Source organism: Protopterus annectens, chromosome 14.part0, assembly GCF_019279795.1.
Source record: "Protopterus annectens isolate FY-2018-M chromosome 14.part0, PAN1.0, whole genome shotgun sequence".
Lineage (NCBI taxonomy): Eukaryota > Metazoa > Chordata > Ceratodontiformes > Protopteridae > Protopterus > Protopterus annectens.
Window position 1 is genome coordinate 1,158,443,584 of NC_056748.1, and position 24,560 is coordinate 1,158,468,143.

The 24,560-nt window shown below is 39.7% G+C and overlaps 1 protein-coding gene across 2 annotated transcripts in view; it reads left to right on the plus strand.

The window, feature by feature from the left end:
- The window catches only part of LOC122789471 (microsomal triglyceride transfer protein large subunit-like), a 1,260,333-nt gene that overhangs the window by 779,300 nt on the left and 456,473 nt on the right, over positions 1 to 24,560 (plus strand). For both annotated transcript variants that reach the window (XM_044056964.1, XM_044056965.1), the window contains exon 11: positions 24,054 to 24,266. In XM_044056964.1, the coding sequence (XP_043912899.1) occupies positions 24,054 to 24,266 (213 nt within the window). The remainder of the gene's footprint in view (positions 1 to 24,053; positions 24,267 to 24,560) is intronic.

The window sequence follows — 24,560 nt, forward strand, 5'->3', positions numbered from 1 at the left end:
ATGACCCTTTTCATCCAGCGTTTGGTTGGTTCATTAAACTTGCATCTGGTAGAAAGTTGCAGAGTATCTGCTGCAGGAGGACCTCCAGAATCATGAACAGTTTTTATCCAACTGCAATAAAACTCATTAGTGCAGACGTAACTCTGGATGTATCAAAACTATAATAGATTGCTATGTTCTGATTCATTTCCTTTTTTTCCATAGAGTAATTCTTTTTATTTATTACATACTAAAATTAATATTTTCTCAATCAAGTGCAATTCCAATCACTTCCCTATGTGCAATATCACCCAATCTGTGTATAGTGTACTTTTCTTTTCGTATGTTAATCATCTAGTAGTCATTGTTGTCAAGTGTATATAAAAAGTGTGCAAGCATGTACGTTAGCTACCTAGATATTTTAATTTTGTACTATAGTTATTGTTTATTCTTTAATACCTATCATGTCTGTCTTTCTGTGTTTGTTTTCTTCTGTAAAAGAGCTGACACTCGAAATTTCGTTTAGGCAGCACTTGTGTTTCTTAAATGACAATAAAGTTTATTTGAATCTTTTAAAGTCTGTTCTTCCTTTGCTAAGGAAAACTGACTGGATGTGCTCGATCAACCCTGGGGATGTTTACTAAAACATAAAGATGGACAGATGATCAGGGACATTCCTTCACTTTTGTTTGGGAACCATGGTGGTCTAACCACAGCTCTCCAGGTGTTCTCCAAGTGTATGGCATTGGTTGGAGCTCACCTCAAACTGTAGGGATTCTGGATGTTCTCTTAACTGGAAGACTGACTGATCACTGCCCCTCTAGGAATCTACTTCTTCAGGTCAGGGACTCCTTATTCCGCCTTTGCAAAAGTCTGGGACTTACAAGAATCACAATGAATACACCAAGGTCCGCGTTATAGCCTATTCAGTCCTTGGAATTTATTAGTGCTCTCTTGAATACAAAACTTCAAACTGCCATGCTCCCTCATGTCAGGATTTCAGCAATTCACAAGCAAGACTTAGTGGTGCTGTGTTGTCGGTAACCACCAGCAAGAATGATACCATGTATCTTAGGTTCCATGGTGACAGCAATTACGCTGAGTTCCTTGGCCAGATATCACATGAGAGTTCTACAGTGAACCTTGTCAGTCCAGTGGTCTATCAGACAACATCCCATATCCTTTCAAGTGTCACTCATGGAGATCTGCAGCTCTGACATCCGGTGATGGCTGGAATCACTAATTGTGTCTCAGAGAGATCCCTTTGTTCCACCTTCAGCCCAAGCATTGGTGACCACTGACACTTCCACCTGGGGTGGCAAGGGGCATTTCTTGGGAAAGACTATTCAAGGCACATGGCCTCTGACAAAGGCCAGTCTTTACTTCAACATTTTGGAGATGAGAGCAGTCATTCTAGCTTTGTAGGTATTCCAGATATCTGCCCAAACGGACAATATGCTGGAGGCTTGCTTTGTCAAGAAACTGGGAGGAGCACAATCTTACTTTCTGTGCTGAGAGACCATGAGAGTGTGGCAATGGGCATTGCCTTCTCACCACTTTCTAATAGCAATACACATTTCAGGGAAGCCCAGTGTTCTAGAGGACAGATTGAAGAGGCCTGTCTTTCTTCCTCACAATTGGTCCCTCAATCCAGCAGAGCACATATTTAGCCACTGGGGCCAGCCTTGCTTCGACCTTTTTGCATCTCCCCACAACACCAAATACAGCATGTACTTTGCTGTATGATCCGCAGCTGGCCATCTGGACTCCGTTACTCCTTTCCTCCTACCACTGTAATACCCCAATTCCTACAGATAGCATTGGAGAGGAAGATCTCAGTGATCATGATAACTCCCTGTTGAAGTAGACAAGTGTATTTCTCTTTCATGGGTGCTTGATTCAGCTTCAAATAATCTATGTAAACCAATGGGATCGCCTCACCAGTTGATTCAGTCTCTCAAACTTCTTCCAGTTCAACAGTTTTAAACTGTAAAGTAACTTTTTTAACATCCTACTAAGTGATGGTATAAGAAGTTTCAAAGCCCCCTCAAATAGAAATAACATGAGCTCCTATGCAGAGGTGTACACCAATGCCCTGTATAACCACTTAAGCAGTTGCATAGAATTGGCTGTATCTGACTAGATTAAAACTAGGTCTTGTCCAAAAATAAAGACGTCACCCTGGTGGACCCCTAGTATAAACAGGCTATACGACAAGAGAAAGAAACTAATGCCGAAGAACAAGAGGAACTGTCTCAGCAGAATAAGAAATCCCACTCTAGCTTAAACAAACAAGTTAGACATCTTGTCAAGTCCTCCAAAGCTAATTACGAAGTAAAAATAGCTTCTCTAGCTAAAGATAATCACAAGGCATTCTTAACTGCATCCAGAAACTAAAAGGGAATACCCAGTTATGTGCTGAGCTGGTTGTGGATGGCACCACCCATACTCAACCAGACATAATAGCCAACCTGCTAGCTGACAGATTTGGAGCAAACTTCACCTCCCTGTCCCCTCCAGTTATCCCCCAAAGTATACCTGCCGCCGTTCCTCATCCTAGTATTTCAAGAGAGCAGGTCAACTCAGCACTCTCCAAAGCCAAATACACAGCATCAGTAAGACCAGACAGCCTCCCAGGTTGTATTTTAAACATCTTAAAACATGACCTACCCGGCCTATGTGGATCCTTGTGTGACACTGCCAGCCCAGCTATCTGGAATTTTGTAAATAATTGTCATTTCTGAATATTGATATGATTTATACAGAACTGTATGTTATGTACTGAGCTTCAAGAATGCAACCACAGCATTCCCTGCTGGAACATATAAGATTAACTTACAAAACTACAAGAAAATAAGTTGAAATTAAGCGCTTTACAATCACGTTATAAAAGTTAATTTCAATGCAGAAGCAGACACAATGTCTAGAGCTAGAAGTTTTTCTATTGACTGGAAAGAAAAGTAATTACTAGGTTTAAAATGTAAATTGTTTTATTGCTTATGACTTCCTAGCAGTTACACAGTTCTGAGCAAACATCTGAGCAATATGTACTTCTCACACAAGGATGTTACAATTTTATTAGTTTCTGGTTTAGCCTGGGAACTGAAGTCAGGTGACAAAGTGATGTCATCCTGGCTAACCCAGCAGTAATGTTTAATATTAATTTAAGAACTCTCTCAAAGAGACCTTTGTATTTTGTCTTTGACTTGGAAACATCCATCATCATCACATCTGCACTTGCTTGTAAGTAAGATTTAGGGCATAGTATCTCTTTTAGATAAAGCTGGATACTGCGGTGGTACGGCGGTAGCATTGTTACCTTACAACAAGAGGTTCTCCCGTTCAATTCTCGGATGGGCTTGGGAGTGCCTTCTGTGTGAGTCTGCATGTCCACCCCGTGGTTGGGTAGCATTTGAAAGACATGCGTGCGTAAATGTGTGTGCCTTCGTTGAAGGTTGGGCATCGAGCTGGCACCTCTGCATTTCGTAAAAATCTACTGCCAATCATTAGCGGACCGGAGTTCTGCTGTGGCGACCTCTTACTGGGAAAAGCCGAAAGACAAACAACAACATCTCTTTTAGATATAGATAGGAATATGGTAAATATTTAGATGTTTTCTGTATTTATTTGAAACTGTCCTGTAGTGTTGTTTTAAAATATTTCTTGTGATTTTGAACTCTGAAGTAATTGTGTTTGTTTTCTGAGTATTGTCTTGTTCTTTTATTATTTATTATTAAATATATTTAAACCTGTCTTTGTGGCTGATATTTGTGAGACATATTTAAGCTCTTAGAGTACCTGCATATGCATTTAGTGACGCTATACAGGCCACTCCTAAATAGCCTTGGTCAGACTACCATTTGGATTAATAGTAACATTGCACAGTAGGATTGGTAACCCTTTGTAATGGCCTTATAGTAGCTGATAAGTAATTGTTGCTGGTGACAGCTGGTACTGCCTTATAGTCTGGGTAGAAGGGGAAATAGCTAGTAAACCTGTGCCAGCCTTCCCCAGGTGTGTGTGTGTGTGTGTGTGTGTGTTTGTATATCAGTCAGATCTCAAAGTGTGTGTGTGTGTCAGCTACTTGGACAGTGACATGAAACACTGGTTGGACAGAGAGGGTGCTGGAGGTCTTAGCTTGGCCACTCGGCTGAATTTTTAACCCTGTAGTTGTCCCAGTGGGGAGTCTTATTGGGGATCTGGGGAAAGAGTGAGAAACCAGCTCCAGACTGACTGTGATCTCTGTCTGCTCTTAAGGGAAATTGTACTTTGCTGTGTGTGTACTTATCATCCTCTCAGTGTGTACATCCCTCACTGTTGCGAGGGGTGAGGATTGAGGCTCCTTGATTATTGGGCCAGTACAGGGGTGTCACACCTTGTTAAACCACAGTCTAAGAACTGGCTATGTTCCGGCAGCATGCAGGACAGCAACAGTAATCCCCCTGCACAAAGGGGGCCATCCACCAATCCTGGGAATTATAGACCAGTAAGCTTGACTAGCCTCATCTGCAACACCATGGAAAGAATCATTATGGACCTTAACCTTATTAACAAGAAAATAGGTAATTTCCAGGCTCTAGACCCAGCCCAGTTTGGATTTGTTGAAGGTAGATCATTCCTGTTAAATATAGTTGACTTCTTCGAGAAAGTCACCAAGACCCTGGACAAGGGGAATACAATGCATGGCGTCTGTCTTGACCTAGCCAAGGCATTTGACACAATCCCCCACTCAGGGATTATAGAGAAACTCTCCCAATTGGGAATTAACCCCTAAATTACCACGAGTAGCCGACGGGATCACCAGTAGGACACATATTGTCAAAGTGAGTGACTTCACCTCTAGCCGAAGCTCAGTCACCACTGACATACCACAGGGTTCTGTGCTGGGCCCCATAATGTTTGGAATTTATTTCTCCAAGTCCGGGCAAAGTTGAAACTCATCAGACAAACCAACAGACTTTTGTGTTTATGGGTTAATTTCAGTAACTGTACTACCTGGATGCCAGGAAAAGAGAAGTAAAGAGCACCTGGAAAAAATCGGCTACAAAAAGTGACTGGGAAAAGTTCTACAGGTGTTCAGCAAAATGTAATGCAACCTCCAGACGTGACTTCAGTAACCTACAGGAAGATATAAGATAACTGCACACAGACCTGGTTAAAATAAACAAAACACTGATGGAGCATATCAACACAAACAACAACAGGCTGAAAAAGGTGGAAAACAGACTGACACAGGTTGTCCTTTCTCTGTCCCATCATCGGAAATAAACATCTGTATAGCTTTTCTGAAGGACTTAGTTCTGTTAAGATAATACTCAAATTACCTACATATGTCCAGAGTAAGGTAAATCCTTTCTCCTTGAGTTTAAGTTCAGGAAAGATTACACAGAGACAGGTGGCTTGATTCAAAGTAAACTCTGAGACTGGTATTGACATGAATGAGGGATTTGTTCTAAAATTAACTCTCATTCCTGTTAGTTTGATTTTTTTTCCTGTGGAAAGTCAAATATGGTTCACCCACCACTCAGATACTCTTTTGCAGCTGTCAGAGCAATAAGCAAAACAGTCTTTTAAATCATGAACCATAAAACAGCCTGATGAGATGGTTCAAAAGAAGACAGGTTTAACATTAACAGTCAAGTTCAAAGATATCACTCTCAAGTAGTGACAATATCCCACAATTTCAAACACAGTAATACAGTTCTTAAAGAAATACCACTTCTACAGACTTTATAATGTAACAACATAATACTCTGCTACATTATTGGTATTGTAATACTCTCAATTCAAACCTCACTTCATACCATATTCACATAAATAAGTCTGCAGCCCCCTACCCACAACAGACAAAACCCATAAATATTAAATTCTGTCTCTCAGTCTACAAAACTGCATACATTAATCATATTTCCTCTACTATAATCCCTCAAAAAATGATCTTCATATCACCCTAAAATATGATAAAATTATAAACAAATTCCTAAAGACCATAATACATATTGCTTCGCAACTAACACTTATTAGTGATATCTACCCTAACCCTGGTATCAGTACTAACCCAACACAACAGCATTCCCAATACAGTAACCAAAATATACTAAACCGCTCACGGAAAAGATGTGACATACTAATATTAACCTTAAACATTAGAAATATAGTAAAGAAAACCCAAGAACTTCACGCCACTCTCTCTCTACTCTCCAGACATTGTTTTTATTACAGAAACCTGAAATTAACAATAATGAAGTCCTACCTCAAGTTGTAGTATACATAGGGTTGACAGAAAGGGCAAAAGAGGAGGAGGTATAGCCATCCTTTTAAAAAAAAACACCTTATTCTTGAAGTACTACAACAAAGCACTCCTAATATTGATAGTGCAGAAGTGTTTTTTACCAAAGTAAAGATCAACTCCAAAAAATATTCAAACATAGTGGGTATCTACATACCTCCAGGAAACAACATCGCCAGTGTAGAACACATATTCAACTGGTCCTCGAAATCTCTACTCTAGGAAACTATTATCATGGGGGATTTCAATATAGACTGGTGTACTTGTAACGTACAAATCCCTACAAATCATATTTATCTCCATGGTTTCACACAGATAATCTAACCTCCCACAAGTATTGACAAATCAACTAATAGGGAATTGATCGTAGATTGGCTACTAACAAATAGATGCTCCTTCTCATTACATGCCTGCTGTCTCCCAGACAATCTTGGCGACCATCTCCCAACCTTTTCTACTTGGGCAATGAGTAAATCCATCAAACACACTAGCTATCATGTATTCAGAAATAAAAGGAACTTTAACCACCAAAGTTTCGTATCCACCCTTAAGCAATGTAATTGGTCTCCACTTAAACATCTCTAGATGAAGCCATAACACATTTCAACTCTACTTTCCTGGACATTCTAAATTGACTAGCTCATCCAAGAATCAGAATAAAAGCTAACTATGCCCCACGGTTAACCAAGAAGGCCAGGTCATTAAAAAAAAGAGAGAAAGTGACTAAACAGGCCTATCAAAAACTTAGAAATAAAGCTAAAGAACTAATCAAACAGGACAAGATTAATCACCACCAAGATATGCAAGTAAAACATCAAAAAAATCCACAGAAGTTTTGGTCAGCCATTAATAACATCCTTCAACCAAGAAACTAGCACTCCCACCCCTAAAACCATTAACAACACAGACTCCATAGCTATGCAATTACAATACTGGCCTTCACAAATAACAGCCCTTCTCCTCCTCCTTTAGACATTCCCAGAGCAAGTACAGATAGCAACACTTTCTCCCTCCAGTCAGTCCCAACAGATACAATAAAAAACTCCTAAAAAAGCTAAATCCATCTAGCATAGCAATTGACAACCTACCAGCTGAATATCTTAAAATGGGAGCTGATGCTGTCTCCTACCAGTATCCATCCTGATAAGCAGGTCCATATCCAAACAGCAAGTCCCAGCAACATGGAGAATACCTCACATTATACCACTACACAAGGGGGAAGCTCAATAGAACTGTCCAATTACAGGCTAATATCTATCTTGTCAGCACTATCTAAAATACTTGAAAGATGCATACACACCCAAATAATGGAACACCTACATACTAACAACCTTCCGTCCAAAACCCAGCATGGATAACGGCCCCACTACAGTACTACTTCAGCCCTAATGAGTTTTTCCAACGCCATTAATCAACACAGAAACAATGGTAAAATAGTATCTTCTATCTTTCTAGATCTATCCAAAGCATTTGATGCCATCTCCCATAACAAACTAATACAGGTACTCTCTGAACTAAACCTTGGTCATTCTGCACTTGCTTGGTTCAAAGACTACTTAACAGGCCATCAGCAGGCAGAAAAATTTGCACAAAGCATATCCCCCTACTGCCCATTAATCTTGGTGTCCCACAAGGTTCCATTCTAGGTCCCCTCCTATTTACACTTTTCACAAACAACCTACACACTGCTACCCTGCATGCCTCCCTAGTCCAATATGCAGACGACTCCACATTAATATGTGCTGCATCATCACTGCAACAGTTACAACAACTAACACAAGTGTCCTTTTTTGCAATAGAAAGTTGGCTAGCAGAGGCCCAGCTTATTCTAAACCCTAGCAACCAACCAGACCTACAGATCCCACCACATCATTTCAAATCATATCTATAAATAATACAACCATTTCTCCTGTATCCCAAACCAAACTTCTGGGTGTCATTTTTGACAGTGCCATGAAGTTTGACCTTCACATAGCTCAAACAGTAAAGAAAGTCCATAAAAACTTGGTACTGTTTATAGAAATAAGCAGTATCCAACAAATAGCACAAAAGCCACCATTGCTAGAACCCATCTGGTCTCAGCACTTCTTTATCCCTCACCTATACTAACAAATTAAAAAAAATCAGATTTAGCAAAGTTACACACCTGCTATAATAAGATTTATATGTTTGCAAAAGACTCCAACTGCAGATTTCATCATTGTCAAGCACTCAAACAACTAAACTGACTTGAACTACAAAATCTCTTAACCTGCAGCCAACTCACTATGGCCCATACCCCACTAAACAAACCCAAGAAATACCCTGCCCTGCAAAACCTTCTACTTCCTTACACTAGTAATTGGACTTTAGGCTGAAATAATAAATCTTTGTTAAATATTGCAAAAGCCAACAACTCTGCCTGAGATTCCCTATGTTCAACATGTATAGCCAAAATCTGGAACACTCTACCAACAGGTATAAGGTCAACAATTAACTCCTTGCAGTTTAAAAAAATACTCAAATCCCACTTATTGAACACAAAGATATGCTCTTGCAACAGCCCTGGTTAATTTTTATTAATTTGTTCCACTCATCTCCTCCCAACCCTCTATTGTACCAGCCCTGGTTCGTTTTTAAGATTTTTTTATGCTCAAGTTCTCTCACTCCTCTATTTTCCCTATCCTAATGTCCTAATTATATAATTATCTGCACAGTAAATACACTCATCACCTATTATTCTCTTACCATAACTGGTCTAAAATTCTCCCTTTTGATGGGAAAATACATACTAAATGGAATCTCCTGAAGCGAAATGTGTGCAATCGAAGGATCAAATATATGAATTTTAATCACAAGATACATCACTCTTTATTTTACTAATAATTTGAATATAAACTTAGTGTTAATATATGTAATAATCTTTGCGGAAACTCTGTATGAAGTATACTGTTTGTTATGAATGACTATCTGTGATATATTCTATATGAATGTATATCTCATATTTGTAATGTGGCACACCCCCCACCCCCCAGGCCTCCTCTGAAAAAAGACCTGTGTCCAGTCGGACTTTCCGGTAAACTAATGTAAAATAAATAAATAACCTTTCTAGCACAAAGCTAAGATCCCAAAAAGCTGCCATTTATTTCCTAGATCATAAATGCAGAACATTCCAGACCAGGGAAATGAAAAAACATTTGTTTTCCAGGCCTGCCAGCAAGGAGTCCTTATGTAGAATTTGTCTCTTTTGAAAAAAAGACAAACAAATCTTTTTGAGATGGTCCCCTTATGTTGATCATATCCTGAAATTCCCCCTCATTAAATTCCCATTCGTCTGAGGCTCTGTCCTGGTACTGCTCAGCTAGTCTGTCACTACATTTTGCTCTTATGGAATGTAGGAAGCTTGGAGGAATAAACAATGCTTCAGAGTGACCTTCCAAGCTACCATAGCCAACCTGCACAGAGGGTAAAACATGGTGCACCCTTGATTATGAATCATAAGACTAAAGTAGCAATGTCTTTCGACTTATCCCATTAAGGGGTCACCACAGCAGATCACCGGTCCATAGATTGATTGGTAATGTGGTTTTTATGGTGTGAAGTTGTCAGCCTGGCACCCAACCTTCACAGAAGACACACACACACACACACACACACACACACACACACACACACACACACACACACGCACCTACTGCATATTTTTCAAAGTTCACTTGACTGCAGGGAGGACATGCATTGTCAGCACAGAAGATGCTCCAGTCGAGAACTAAACTGAAGGACCTCTTGCTGTGAGGCAACAAAGCTAATCGCTGCACCACCGTGGCCGACACTGACATAAGACTTAAGTGTTGTCTGTCATTACCTTAGAGATCCAAGGGAAACACAAATGATGAGAAGATTCTATAGCATCTCTCATAGCTAATCATCTATTTCATGTATATGTACTTTGGCCTGACCGTTTTGTTCCAAAGACTTTTACCCCCATTAATACAACCCTCCAAGCAAAATGTAATGCATCTGTCATAACAGACTAAGCAGAGCTTGAAAGAGAATGGGAGAACTTTATTCGGGGAAATCTGTTTTCACCACCAGAGCAGCTTTCTCTTCACAAAATCCAAGCTTGGAATTTGAAATTCCACAGGGTGAGACTATTAGGCCCACAAAGTGTTTAAGAACCATTGGACTTTTCTCATGAGTAACCTGGGAAGCGAAATCATGAGAATCAAAGATTCTACGAACTTTAGAATCCTAAAATACCCTCTGGCTGAAGTATGAGACTGATTGAAAAACGTCAGAAAGACTTCTAGATGCAAGTCCAGTTTCTCTCTTGCTGGGAAGAATCTTGAAGACTTTCTTAGAAATGCTATCCTGTGAGAAGGAATTAAGGAGAATTTTTCACTGTTGATCGCAAAACCCAGGTTGAGAAGGAGATTTGTAACCCATGTGAAGGATTCCTGATACCTGAAAAAAGATTCTGCAGAGATAAGCAAGTCATTAAATAAGGAAATATGTGAATGACATACAGTCTGCAGTGAACTGTCACTAGAGCTAAACACTATATAAATACCACTGTTGCTGCAGATAATCCAAAAGGGTAATGCAGGGAACTGATAATATGACTCAGACAGTTAGAGATGAGAAAACTGATATATCTGGATCAATGTGATTTTGTGGAGGGGAGGCAAACATTTGACAACATTAATAGAACAATGATGATTCAGAGGAAAGCAGAATGTAAGAAAATACCTCTGTTGTTGGTGGGTCTTGATGCTGAGAAACTGTCCGTCAGAGATAGCTGGGATTTTATGAGTAGGACAATGGAAGCATTTGCATTCCCTGAGAAAATTGTAAGTTGATTAGGAGGATATATGAGGGATCAAAGGCAAAAATTAAAGTGGGTGGGTTCCTCTCTGTTAATTTATGTTTGAGCAAATGAATCAGGCAGGGGTGTCCTCTTTCCCCTTTGTTATTTGCATTATCTTTAGAACCACTGGCAAAGAAAATAAAGGACTCAAATTCAAGGATATCGTTGGTATGGTAGTCAAGAAAATCTGGATATATTTGTAGATGATATTATTTTATACCTGATAAAACCAGAAAAGGACATTTCAGTGTTGTGGAACATTTTGAAACTGTTTCAGGTCTTTTTGGGCTACAACATTAATGAAGATAAAACAAAGACAATAGTTGTAAACTATGTTCCCACACATGAATTGATTCAGCAATACCCATATTTATGGTGACATGATAAAACTAAGTACTTAGGAGTATGGATTAAAAAGGATTCTATTATGGAAGCTAAGGATATGTGGGAAGAGACTGAACAAACGATTATACAAAAACTGAGAAAATTGAAGCTCTGGTTTATGTATATGGATAGCAAGAAACAAACAGTCAAAATGTTTTTAGTCCCTTCAGTTTTATACACAGGTCAGGTATACTTTTATTAACCAAAAGAGAAGTTGTGCATAGCAATTAATGAGGAGTTGAATGATTTTATCTGGGAATGGAAGACAGCAAGAGTCAAGTGGGATAAACTGAACCTTCCAACAGAGCAACGTGGTTTGGGATTACCTGATTTGAAGGCATATTTCAGAGCTACACACTTAAGGCTCCTATACATAGCACAAGCACAAATCTATAATTCAAAGTAGAAAGGGATGATAACGAAACAGGCGGTATGCTAAAGAAACAGGGAGAGACTAGGATTTTGGATACAGATCCTTAAGGAGAATAACAACCATACAGAATATATTCATAAAGTAGCAGAAAGTATTGTAAGAACTAAGCCAACACAAGAATGGAGAAAAGAGAATGTTCTTCGTGTTTCACTGTTGCAGTCATTACATTTGGGTAATCCTGCTGGCAGGTTGCCCTCAGCCGGCCTGAATTCCAAAGTCTTGGGTCCTGCATCGGCTGCTGTCGCCCCTTCCCTTAAGTCAGGTCATCAGGGGTATAAAAGATGCGGCCGACGCCATTTTCTCCAGTCTTTCTTGCTGCAAAGTGCCCGAAGCAGAAGCAGTTCGCAAGTGCCGGTCAGCTGACTCCTGAGATTTTCGTGTTCGAGTTTCAGATCCGAAGTCTTCAATAAAGCTAAGTACCCTGTTGGGGAAACTTTTTTTCTTGCTCCAGACCGATGTCAGAAAAAGTTAATAATTGTATTTCTTGTGGGAAGCAAGAATGAAAACCACTTGGCACCACAGGACCCGGAAGCACGTAAACAAAGGCTTTCAAAATAAGCAGATGAAGAAATCAAACAGCTGCTAGATCTCCAATGAGCTCCTTTAATATAACTAGGCAAAGTAAAAATCCACAATATCTTCCAAGCGCTTTCACTCGACCACTTGCGAGCTTTTTCAAGGCAAAAAACATTGCTGGAAGTTCATTCACATTAAATACTTCCACAATCATCACGTGACTTCCTGTGAACCTTTCCCAACAGGAAAATTACCATATAAGGAAATTCTAAAATGCATTCTTATTATCATTAAAAATTCATTTTCTAAAAAATCCCAGCAACTGGATACCATGTTAAACATAAAATTAAATCAAACTGTTAAAATGTGCCAAAAACAATTCTGCAAAATATTTTTATAATCACAAATAAGTGCAGTGACCCCTTTTTTCATCGGGATAAAATCAAAATTCCAAATTAAAACCTAGAGTTACTGAATAGCATTGTAAAACATTTCTTTTCTAAGTTTCAAGTGTATGACATAACATTCCATATATCTTATTATAAAATTTTGTAAATTCAAAAGTGAATAAAACAATAAATGTCATGTTGTGCCAAACTGTGTTATAGACGGGCTTGCCTCAATTTCAGAACACTAATAATGTTAAGGGTGTCGTTCAGACCTGGGTATCTAGTAGCGTCTAAACGGAGCTGCCAAAATAGCTCACGGTATTCTAATTTTGACTCCCAACTACCACCTCTTATATCCGGTTGTACCCGTTCCAAAACCATGAACTTTATGTCCATGTCCATAAATGTCAAAGAGTGTTTATAAAAGGCATTACTTTCCTTCCTTGTATTGATGTCATTGAAGTGTTCATAAACTCTTCTCCTAAACACCCTTTCAGTTTTCCCAATGTAAAAACCATGGCACGTAACACAGCATCCAAGATAGACTACCCCCTTAGATCCACAATTAAAATGTTTGTTAGAGTGGAACTTAAATCTTCTAGAGGGAAGGTAGAAGGACCCCGAATTCAGCATAGCGTGGCATTGCTTGCACATCCCACATGGATAAGTGCCTAATTTCTTTCTATTCTGATTCTGTGGATCCTCTAACCTAATTTCTAAAAGTTCTTTCAAATTCCTGCCCCTTTTCCTAACAAAAGAGGGAAACTGGGCATAGAATCCTTAAGATCTTCCTGAAGTCTGAGAATGGGCCAATATTTCTTGATAATCTTCTCGATCTGATCTGAGTTGGTAGAGAAAGTATGTATAAAACTATTTTTTGACTGTGGAATGTCTTTTGAAGGGTTTGGTAACATCTCATTAACCCCCACCCCCAATAAAGGGATATTTATTTGCCCTCTTCTCAGAAATTTCTACAACTAGTGCTTCTACCAGGGCTTCCGGATATTGTTTCTCATTAAAGAATCTCTTTAAAATGGAAACTTCCTCATTGAAGAGTTTGTCCGTGCTGGACATTCGTGAAGCCCTAATTAGTTGGCCCTTCACTATCGCCTTCTTTTGATAGAAGGGATGTCCACTGTGATAATTTAGGAATGCATTTGAAAAAGTGCTTTTCCTGTAAATCTTAGACTGAAAACACATATTTGAATAGTCCTTAACCAGTGAAATGTCTAAATAATCAAGTTGATGTTTACTGATCTTATAGGTGAACCTAAAAATGTGGTCGTCATGTTGATGTAATCCATAAATTCCATTAAACTTCCTTCGTTTCCCATCCACATAAAGGAGATGTCATCCAGAAATCTCCTATAGTACAAAATGTCCTGATACCATGTACTAGTAAAAATATATTTCTTTTCCCATTGGTATAATACCAGATTTGCGTACATGGAAGCACAAGAGGCACCCATTGCCACACCTTTTTTCTGACGATAAAATTCCCCCTTAAAATGAATGAAGTTATTTTCTAAAACTAAGTCCATAAATTCCAAAATTAAGTTAGTAAACTTGGCCCCCAGTTGGACTTCATTAGATAAGTAAGTACCTAACCACTCCAGGCCCGTCTTGTGTGGAATACTAGGGAATAGATCGACTACATCAACAGTGACCATAAACATCTCAGGTAAAAATAAACTCTGGTCCACTCCTTTTAGGTAGTCCCACGAATCCTTACATATATGGTTGATTTTCTCTACATGTTGTTTTAAGGAGAAGTCGATAAATTTAGCTAAGGGTTCTGTGACACTTCCACCTCCTGAAACTATAGGTCTAAATTTAAGGGGGTTCAAATTCTTATGTGTCTTTGGAATTCCAAAAATCTGGGCAACCTTGGGTTTTTTTACTAATAAGTAGTTATATAACTTCTCATTAATAGCATTCTGCATTAAATGGTCATATAATAAATAATTTATTTTAGCTTGAGCTATATTGATCTCATTTTTTGAGACAAGTTCATATTGATCGGTATCCTGTAACACCGTGTGCAAGGCAGCCTCATATTCCCAGGTGTACATCAAGACAGCCCCTCCCCCCTTGTCTGGTTTCATAACCCTACACCCCTCCATTTTAAGATTTTTAATTAGAGTCAACTCATCCTCAGTAATGTTGTCAGATGTTTCACAATAATCTTTCTCCTTAAGTTTCCTAATGTCAGTCTCAACTAACTCCTCAAAAATTTTGATGGTGGGGTGAACCGGGGGGTTAAAGGTGCTTTTTCTTATGAGAGTCCTTTCTGAGTTTCGTTCATCTTTAAACAATAAATTAAAATTAAGCTGCCTCATGAAAAGCTTTAAATCAATCAAGGTTGTAACCATGGGGGAAGGCCTAAGGGGAACATAATGAAAACCCTTAGAAAGTAAACTAAAAAAATTGTCCGTTATTAATAAGTCGGTGTAATTAAAAATGGTAAAATTGCCTTTCCTATGTTTAATTTGTTTACCTTGAAATAATATGGTACTATTGTCCTCATCAACTATAGATGGGGCGGCCACGGTGGTGCAGTGGTTAGCATTGCCGCTTCACAGCAAGAGGTTCTCCGGTTTGATCCTCGGCTGGGGTGCCTTCTGTGTGGAGTCTGCATGTCCTCCCTGTGGTCGCGTGGGATTCCTTCGGGTGCTCCGGTTTCCTCCCACATCCCAAAGACATGCTGCAGGTGGATTGGACACTCTAAATTGGCCCTAGGTGTGCATGTGAGTGTGCCTTCTGTGGAAGGTTGGGCGCCGGGCTGGCAACTCGACACCGTAAAACTCCACTGCCATTCAATGTGCGGACAAGGTGATCCGCTGTGGCGACCCCTAACTGGGAAAAAGCCGAAAGAAGAAGAAGTCCTCATCAACTATAGATCTTAAAATTAGTTTGTTGGATGATTCCAACTGTTGTATTGTTCCCTGCGCCCCCTCCCTCTCCTCTGGGGATAATAAAAATCCTGAGTAGACGGGTTCCTGTTCTTCTGTGCTATTCTCTCACTTCTTCTGAGATTGTCATTTCCTCCCCCTATAGGTTCCCCTTGCCTATTACTTTCACCCCTTTCATGAAAGACATTTTCAGTAGTATTGTTGTTACTTCTTCCTTTTATAATTGGGAGGGGGTAGGCTCTACCTTCCTTGTATTCTGTTAAGTCTCTCTCTAATTTCCTAATTTTTCGATTAAGTACCCTAGAACAATGCTGGTCTACATCACTAAACAACTTGTCATAGTCCCTCTTAAACCTAGTATTCCACACAAGACGGGCCTGGAGTGGTTAGGTACTTACTTATCTAATGAAGTCCAACTGGGGGCCAAGTTTACTAACTTAATTTTGGAATTTATGGACTTAGTTTTAGAAAATAACTTCATTCATTTTAAGGGGGAATTTTATCGTCAGAAAAAAGGTGTGGCAATGGGTGCCTCTTGTGCTTCCATGTACGCAAATCTGGTATTATACCAATGGGAAAAGAAATATATTTTTACTAGTACATGGTATCAGGACATTTTGTACTATAGGAGATTTCTGGATGACATCTCCTTTATGTGGATGGGAAACGAAGGAAGTTTAATGGAATTTATGGATTACATCAACATGACGACCACATTTTTTAGGTTCACCTATAAGATCAGTAAACATCAACTTGATTATTTAGACATTTCACTGGTTAAGGACTATTCAAATATGTGTTTTCAGTCTAAGATTTACAGGAAAAGCACTTTTTCAAATGCATTCCTAAATTATCACAGTGGACATCCCTTCTATCAAAAGAAGGCGATAGTGAAGGGCCAACTAATTAGGGCTTCACGAATGTCCAGCACGGACAAACTCTTCAATGAGGAAGTTTCCATTTTAAAGAGATTCTTTAATGAGAAACAATATCCGGAAGCCCTGGTAGAAGCACTAGTTGTAGAAATTTCTGAGAAGAGGGCAAATAAATATCCCCCTTTATTGGGGTGGGGGTTAATGAGATGTTACCAAACCCTTCAAAAGACATTCCACAGTCAAAAAATAGTTTTATACATACTTTCTCTAACAACTCAGATCAGATCGAGAAGATTATCAAGAAATATTGGCCCATTCTCAGACTTCAGGAAGATCTTAAGGATTCTATGCCCAGTTTCCCCTCTTGTTAGGAAAAGGGGCAGGAATTTGAAAGAACTTTTAGAAATTAGGTTAGAGGAGCCACAGAATCAGAATAGAAAGAAATTAGGCACTTATCCATGTGGGATGTGCAAGCAATGCCACGCTATGCTGAATTCGGGGTCCTTCTACCTTCCCTCTAGAAGATTTAAGTTCCACTCTAGCAAACATTTTAATTGTGGATCTAAGGGGGTAGTCTATCTTGGATGCTGTGTTACGTGCCATGGTTTTTACACTGGGAAAACTGAAAGGGTGTTTAGGAGAAGAGTTTATGAACACTTCAATGACATCAATACAAGGAAGGAAAGTAATGCCTTTTATAAACACTCTTTGACGTGTAAGGACATGGACATAAAGTTCATGGTTTTGGAACAGGTACAACCGGATATAAGAGGTGGAGGTTGGGAGTCAAAATTAGAATACCGTGAGCTATTTTGGCAGCTCCGTTTAGACGCTACTAGATACCCAGGTCTGAACGACACCCTTAACATTATTAGTGTTCTGAAATTGAGGCAAGCCCGTCTATAACAGTTTGGCACAACATGACATTTATTGTTTTATTCACTTTTGAATTTACAAAATTTTATAATAAGATATATGGAATGTTATGTCATACACTTGAAACTTAGAAAAGAAATGTTTTACAATGCTATTCAGTAACTCTAGGTTTTAATTTGGAATTTTGATTTTATCCCCGATGAAAAAAAAGGGTCACTGCACTTATTTGTGATTATAAAAATATTTTGCAGAATTGTTTTTTGGCACATTTTAACAGTTTGATTTAATTTTATGTTTAACATGGTATCCAGTTGCTGAGATTTTTTTAGAAAATGAATTTTTAATGATAATAAGAATGCATTTTAGAATTTCCTTATATGGTAATTTTCCTGTTGGGAAAGGTTCACAGGAAGTCATGTGATGATTGTGGAAGTATTTAATGTGAATGAACTTCCAGCAATGTTTTTTGCCTTGAAAAAGCTCGCAAGTGGTCGAGTGAAAGCGCTTGGAAGATATTGTGGATTTTTACTTTGCCTAGTTATATTAAAGGAGCTCATTGGAGATCTAGCAGCTGTTTGATTTCTTCATCTGCTTATTTTGAAAGCCTTTGTTTACGTGCTTCCGGGTCCTGTGGTGCCAAGTGGTTTTCATTCTTGTGGGAAGCAAATACCTCATAAGGATTTTCATTCTTACTGTATTCTTTGGCCTAGACCCTGATCACAACATTTCTGGTTGTTGGTTTTGTGCTAGATTTAACCAACGCACTATTAAACGTCGGTATGATTTTGCTTTAAACTATTTTGGACGCCGGTTTAATTATCCAGAAATGTCGTCGGATAGCCATCTGACTACCGGAGTTCACAAGAAAAGGAAAGAGACAACCGAGGCCCAAAACTGACGATGAAGCTTCTCCTATGCCAGTCACCGGTTGTCAGTGAGGTGCTTTCGCAGCCCCTGACACCCGCTACTTTAGAGTCGCAGGCCGCTACTGACTCCCACATGGAGTCAGCCATGCTGCTGGAAACTCAAGGTATTGGAGCCTCGGATATTATCCCTTCAGATGGGTCCGGAGCCGCTGAGCAGGCACCGGCTTCTGAGGGTGTATTCAGACCTGAACATCTTTGCATCAAACCAACTTCAGCTTCACAGGCAAAGACTAAAGCACCTTCCAAAGCAAAGAAACAAACTCAAGAGCCACGTGGTCAGGCCTCTATGCCCAAAAAACAGATGCTCAAAATGGCCGAAGACTTGATTACCTTGATCATGGGTTCCCATCCCCCTCCTGATAAGAGGCCTAGGCAAGAGACTGACTATGAATCTTCAGATCAGGTTTCCATTTCTTCTGATTCCTCTTCTGATCAGGAATATTCTCTTCCCCCCAATGAGGATTCTGATGCTGAAGAATCTATACCTTCAGCTTCTCCCCCTGAGGACTGTTCTTTTGGGGAAACTTTACATACCATGAGGGAGCATTTCCACTGGGAGAGCCAAGTTTTTTCAGAATCTAAAAAGAGGCTCAGGGATTTCATTTTACTACCTCAACACAAGCCAATAGCCATCCCACTTGTGTTAGACATTGTAGATGATGTGTTTTCAGAGTCTAGTCTTACCCCTGACTCCTTACCTCCAGCTCCTGTTAAGCCTGACAGATATTACAGGGTTCCTGACTCTCATAAATTCCTTTTTAAAAATCCTGCTGCAGACCCAGAAACTATTTCTCAGGGTCCCAAAGGAGTTAAGGCTTCCACTGCAAAAAACCCTACCCCCTCTGACAGAGATTCTAGGGCACTAGATAGATGGGGAAAAAAGGTTTACACATCTGCTACCTTGGCTATAAGGGCCTTAAACTGTCAGTTTCATATGCTCAAATATCAGCAACATGTCATGGCATTGCATTAACAGAAAATGTTGTTAAACTCTGAATGTGCAGAAAACAAGGAAATGCAGGATTTATTGCATGCAGCTGAACAAGTTGGAAAGCATACTTTGCAATATGGATTTGATTCTTTAGAGGCCTCCTGCAGGGCCGCAGTTACAGGTTCTGTAATTAGGAGTCATGCTTGGTTAAAGGAACAAAATCTGCCTGATCGTGTTAAAGTCAAATTATTCGATGCACCTTTACAGCATGATACTTTGTTTGGTGTTAAGGCAGAAGAGGTGTTAAAGAAAATGGAGGACAGAGCTAAATCTATACAAACGGTCAAAGATTTTTTACAAGTACAGCCACCTAGGTTTAGTAGACACTGGCCAACAAAGAATTGGTCCTTTCCTGTGTCAGACAGACCTCAAAGGGGCAGATCCAGATGCCCTAGAGGCAGATCCCAGGCGCAAGTTTCATACCGCTCAAAGCAATGGGGGGATTCTACCTCCAAAGTTGGAGAAGAAAAGTCACAACCATACAGGAAACAGTCCTTGCCTGCACCAAGCACTTATCTAATGGCAGCACCCTTGGGGGGAAAATTAGCACTTTTTTCACAAAATTGGCACATTATAACCAAGGACAAATGGGTCCTAGATATCGTGTCACAAGGCTACAAGTTCCATTTCCATACCCTGCCAAAGGCAAATGGCTGGCCAGATCTGCCAAAAAATCAATGGGCAGAGACACAAAAACAAGTCTCATCCCTCATCAACATGGGGGCCATTCAACAAGTACCAGAGCAAGAGCAGGGACAAGGATTTTACTCAAGACTGTTCTTGGTACCCTGGAGGCCAATACTGGACCTATCTATTTTAAACACTTTCCTGGATATACCAAAATTCAAGATGCTGACTTTGCAGCAGCTTCTGCCCATGCTGGGCAAGAACGCTTGGCTTGTGACTTTAGATCTATAAGAGGCATACCTGTATGTCCCAATCAGACAAATATGCAGAAGATACCTCATATTCAAGGCTTGCTCAATGCACTACCAATTCTCTGCACTGCCCTTTGGCTTATCTATTGCGCCCAGGGTCTTTACAAAGTGCCTGGTACCAGTAATTGCATTCTGCAGACAAAGAGGAATACCAATATGTCCTTACTTGGACGACTGTCTAATTCAAGCAGAGAACAAGAACATTCTTCTACAGCATCTGGCGTTTGTGAAAAGACTTCTAACATGCAAGAAATCAAAAGTAGTACCCTCTCAAGAGATAGTATCTTGGGTGCAAGCTTAAATACAATTGCCCAGATGGCTTATCTCACGCCAGACAAACAAAAGCAACTGACTACCTATTTCAAAATGTTGGCAACAAAGGCCCAGTTATCTGCAAGAAAAATTCTGCAGGCTTTGGGCTTCCTGGCATCCCGCATCCTACTAATTCCATATGCAAGACTGCATATGAGGAAAATGTTTGGACTCAACATTGCCACACCCCGGAAACTGATTACTCTCATTCCCTGCCTGCAACAGGAGTTTCGATGGTGGGAAAAGGCTTGTCACCAAAACAAGGGACAGCCATTCACATTACCCCAGCCAGGCAGACACTAACAATGGATGCATCAGATTATGCCTGGGGGGCCCACATGGCAGGAAGATGCATTCAGGGCACATGGACCTCAAACCAAATGTATCTACATATCAATCAAAAAGAGATGCTAGCAGTTCAAAATGCCCTGACCGCCTTCAAGGACCCACTTCATCCAGGACAACTACTGATAAAGACAGACAACACCACGGTCATGTGGTATATAAACAAGCAAGGGGGCACACATTCTTACCCCCTTTGCAGACTAGCCATGACTTTGTGGGACACAGCATTGCTTTACCAAGTACATCTGCAGGCACAATTCCTGCCAGGAAGGAAAAATGCTTTGGCAGACGAACTAAGCAGAAACCTCATGGATCCCCACGAGTGGCACCTGGACCCACAAGTCTTCAGCATGATAACAAGAAAATGGGGATGCCCCGACATAGATCTATTTGCCTACCCTCACAACTACCAACTAAAAAGATTGTGCACAAGGATTTATCACAGACAAGCATGGAAAGTGGACGCCCTATCTTTCAGCTGGAAAAAACTATCAGTATATGCATTTCCCCCTCTGCCTCTCCTCCCCAAGGTACTCCTAAAGGTCAGACAGGACAAACCAAGGATGATACTGATTGCCCCAGACTGGCCCCGCCAGCACTGGTATCCAATACTAAGGAGCTTGTCTCAATGCCCAGCCTTGGACCTTACCTCAAATACTTCCGCTGCTGTCCCAGCAATACAGTCAGATCCTACACAGCCAACTCAGAACTTTAAATCTGACAGCATGGCTAATAATGTAGTCATACAAAACACACCTCTCAGTAAAGCTGTGATGGATGTCATTTTAGAAGCCAGAAGGCCTAGTACTAGAAAATCTTATGCTGGAAAATGGAAGAGATTCTGTGCTTGGGACCAGGCACAAGGAACTGATACAGCTGTGCCAAATATTCCTCAGATTTTGCAATACTTAACTGAGATGCTGGACAAAGGCCTATCTTTTTCATCTATTAAAATTCATGCCTCTGCCATTTCGGCTCATTACAATGTAGAGCCACCAATCTTTTCTCATCTCTTATTAAAGCAGTATCTCAGAGGAGCCAAAAATTTAAGACCTCCAAGGAGATCACCAATGCCTGTATGGGACCTCAACTTTGTCTTGGAAAAAACTCACCCTGCCTCCTTTTGAGCCAGTGGCTACTGCTGATATAAAGTTTTATCTTGGAAAACAGCTCTGCTCCTAGCAATAACTTCTGCAAGGCGAGTTTCAGAGCTACAGGCACTCATGGCTGTGGAACCTTTTATCATTTTTTATCCAGACAGGGTCTCTCTGAGGACAAACCCAACATTTATGCCTAAGGTGGTGTCCACTGTGGCTCTCAACCAAACTATTCACCTGCCAACCTTTTACCCAAATCCATAGAACAAGGGGGAGAGAATTCTGCATTCTTTGGACGTACACGGACAGCTTAGATTCTACTTGGACAGAACCAAAGTTTTCAGAAAGACAGAGCAATTACTAGTGGCATATGCTGCAGTATCACAAGGAAAGGCTATCTCAAAGCAGACTATTTCAAAGTGGATAGGCCACTGCATTCATTTCTACTATGTACACCATGGCAAGCCAGTACCTGAGGGCATTAGGCCACACTCAACCAGAGCTGCAGCCACTTCAGCAGCCTTTCTCAAAATTATTATATTATAAAATACAGTGCTGTTTTCCACAAGGCTTGGATATAATATAGCAATAACACATGGCTGAGTGTGGGTAATGCTGGATTTACCCATAGATAGTGTGCTTTGGTCGCGAGGACGAAGCCCATGTACCCACACCCAGCCATGGGTTACTGCTGTTATACAATTACATTATTTAAGAAAAAAGTTGCTTACTTTTCTTAAATAATGTCGGTATAACAGCTTCATGGTGCCGTTCTGCCTTTTTTCCCGAATCATGGGGCTTTCTTGATGTACTATGCACGCATATGGAACTTATGTTCCCCCACTTACACAGTACATCAGTGCTTTGGAAAGGAAGCAATGGAGAAAGGAAGACCTCTGTTGCTTTTTTTTAGTTAAAAAAAAAAAAAGAATTTTAGAACCGATCAGACATACAAGAGAGACAGGGCAGAGAAAATACAAGGATAAAAATGTATGTTTCTTTACATACCTGATTTTCCTTGTATTTTCTCTGTCCCATCTCTCTCATACCTGTTTGGATTTGAAAGTTTGTTTCATTTTTTTTTTTTTTTAATTAAGAAAACTGGAAAGCTTCATAGCATATATTAATAGAAGAAAGTCTGGGTGACTAGACTTTTTTCTGTTGGTGTACGCTCGATTTTACAACAGGCTTGCTGGTTGGGCTAACCAATCAGCGTGCACATTTTTGAATGTTAATGGCCAGTCATTTTATAATGTATCAGGATTTTTTTTTTTTTTTTTTATAAAAACACTAATTTGTAATTGGGTGCTGTATTTTGTGGCACCTGCATAAAATAGTGATTTTTTTTTTTTTTTTGTTTACAATGGACATGTTTGTAATATGCAACTGTAACAGGTGATATATCAGTATTTTTGATAAACCTGGGTCTTATATGAGCATCCAACTCTGAAAAAGAAAATGTATTACTATCATTTTGTTTTGCCTTTTTAGCAGCATATCATTTCAATAGTTGCATTTTTAAAATTGCTCAGTGTGAGTGAACTACACTTATGTAAGTTCTTTTAAAAGTACTCAATACATTATTGGCTAAAGAAGAAAAAAAAAATGATTTTAGCAAGATTTTATTAGGCATAGCCAGAATACTGTGTGCAATATCGATAACCAAAAACTATGAACTTTTATTGACTATGTCCAGTATGTTCCAACCAGACTCTCCTTAAATTTTATTAAGGGCTATTTGTTCCTGTCAGAAGTATTGTGGCTTCTAGCTAGACATTTCTTAGCATTTTTTCGTGCATACTTTTCTGTCAGAAGTGATGTTGTTAGAACTGACTTTTTATGATTGTTTTGAATTTATTCCTTCATGTGCCATTTATGTTGTTAAAACAGCTTTGTTGTTATTGAGGACAAAATGTTTTCTTACTGTTTTTATGGTGATCAACAGGATGTTGAGGCAGCAAAGGAGTACATACTTACTCAGCTGAAGAATTCAAAAGATGATGCGAAGACTGCGGTGTGTTTGCTAGGGTTAAAGAATGCCCAGCTTCCGGAAACTATACCACTCCTCCTGCAGTATACAGATGTAAACTCCAGTACTGTGTCCAGTGCTGCTGTTTCAAGCCTTCAGAAGTTCCCAGATGAGTATTTCACTCAAGAGGTACAGTATGACAGGGCTGCAAAAATATGGGAGGGCCTAAGTTTGCTGAGTTAGACTGCATTGCCACTAAAGATATTGGAATGACTTAACTATAAAATATGAAAAAAGTACTTTCTTTAATATACCCTGGGCAGTCATACAGTGTATCTCAGTGAGTGCATTGTAAACATAAACAAAGTAACACAAATGTGAAAGTATTTACCTTTTTGACCATTTTCATGCAGTGCTGCTAGCTCTTCTCATCTGTGGCTAGGATTTTGTTGTATAATTCAGAAAAAATCACAAACAAATAAA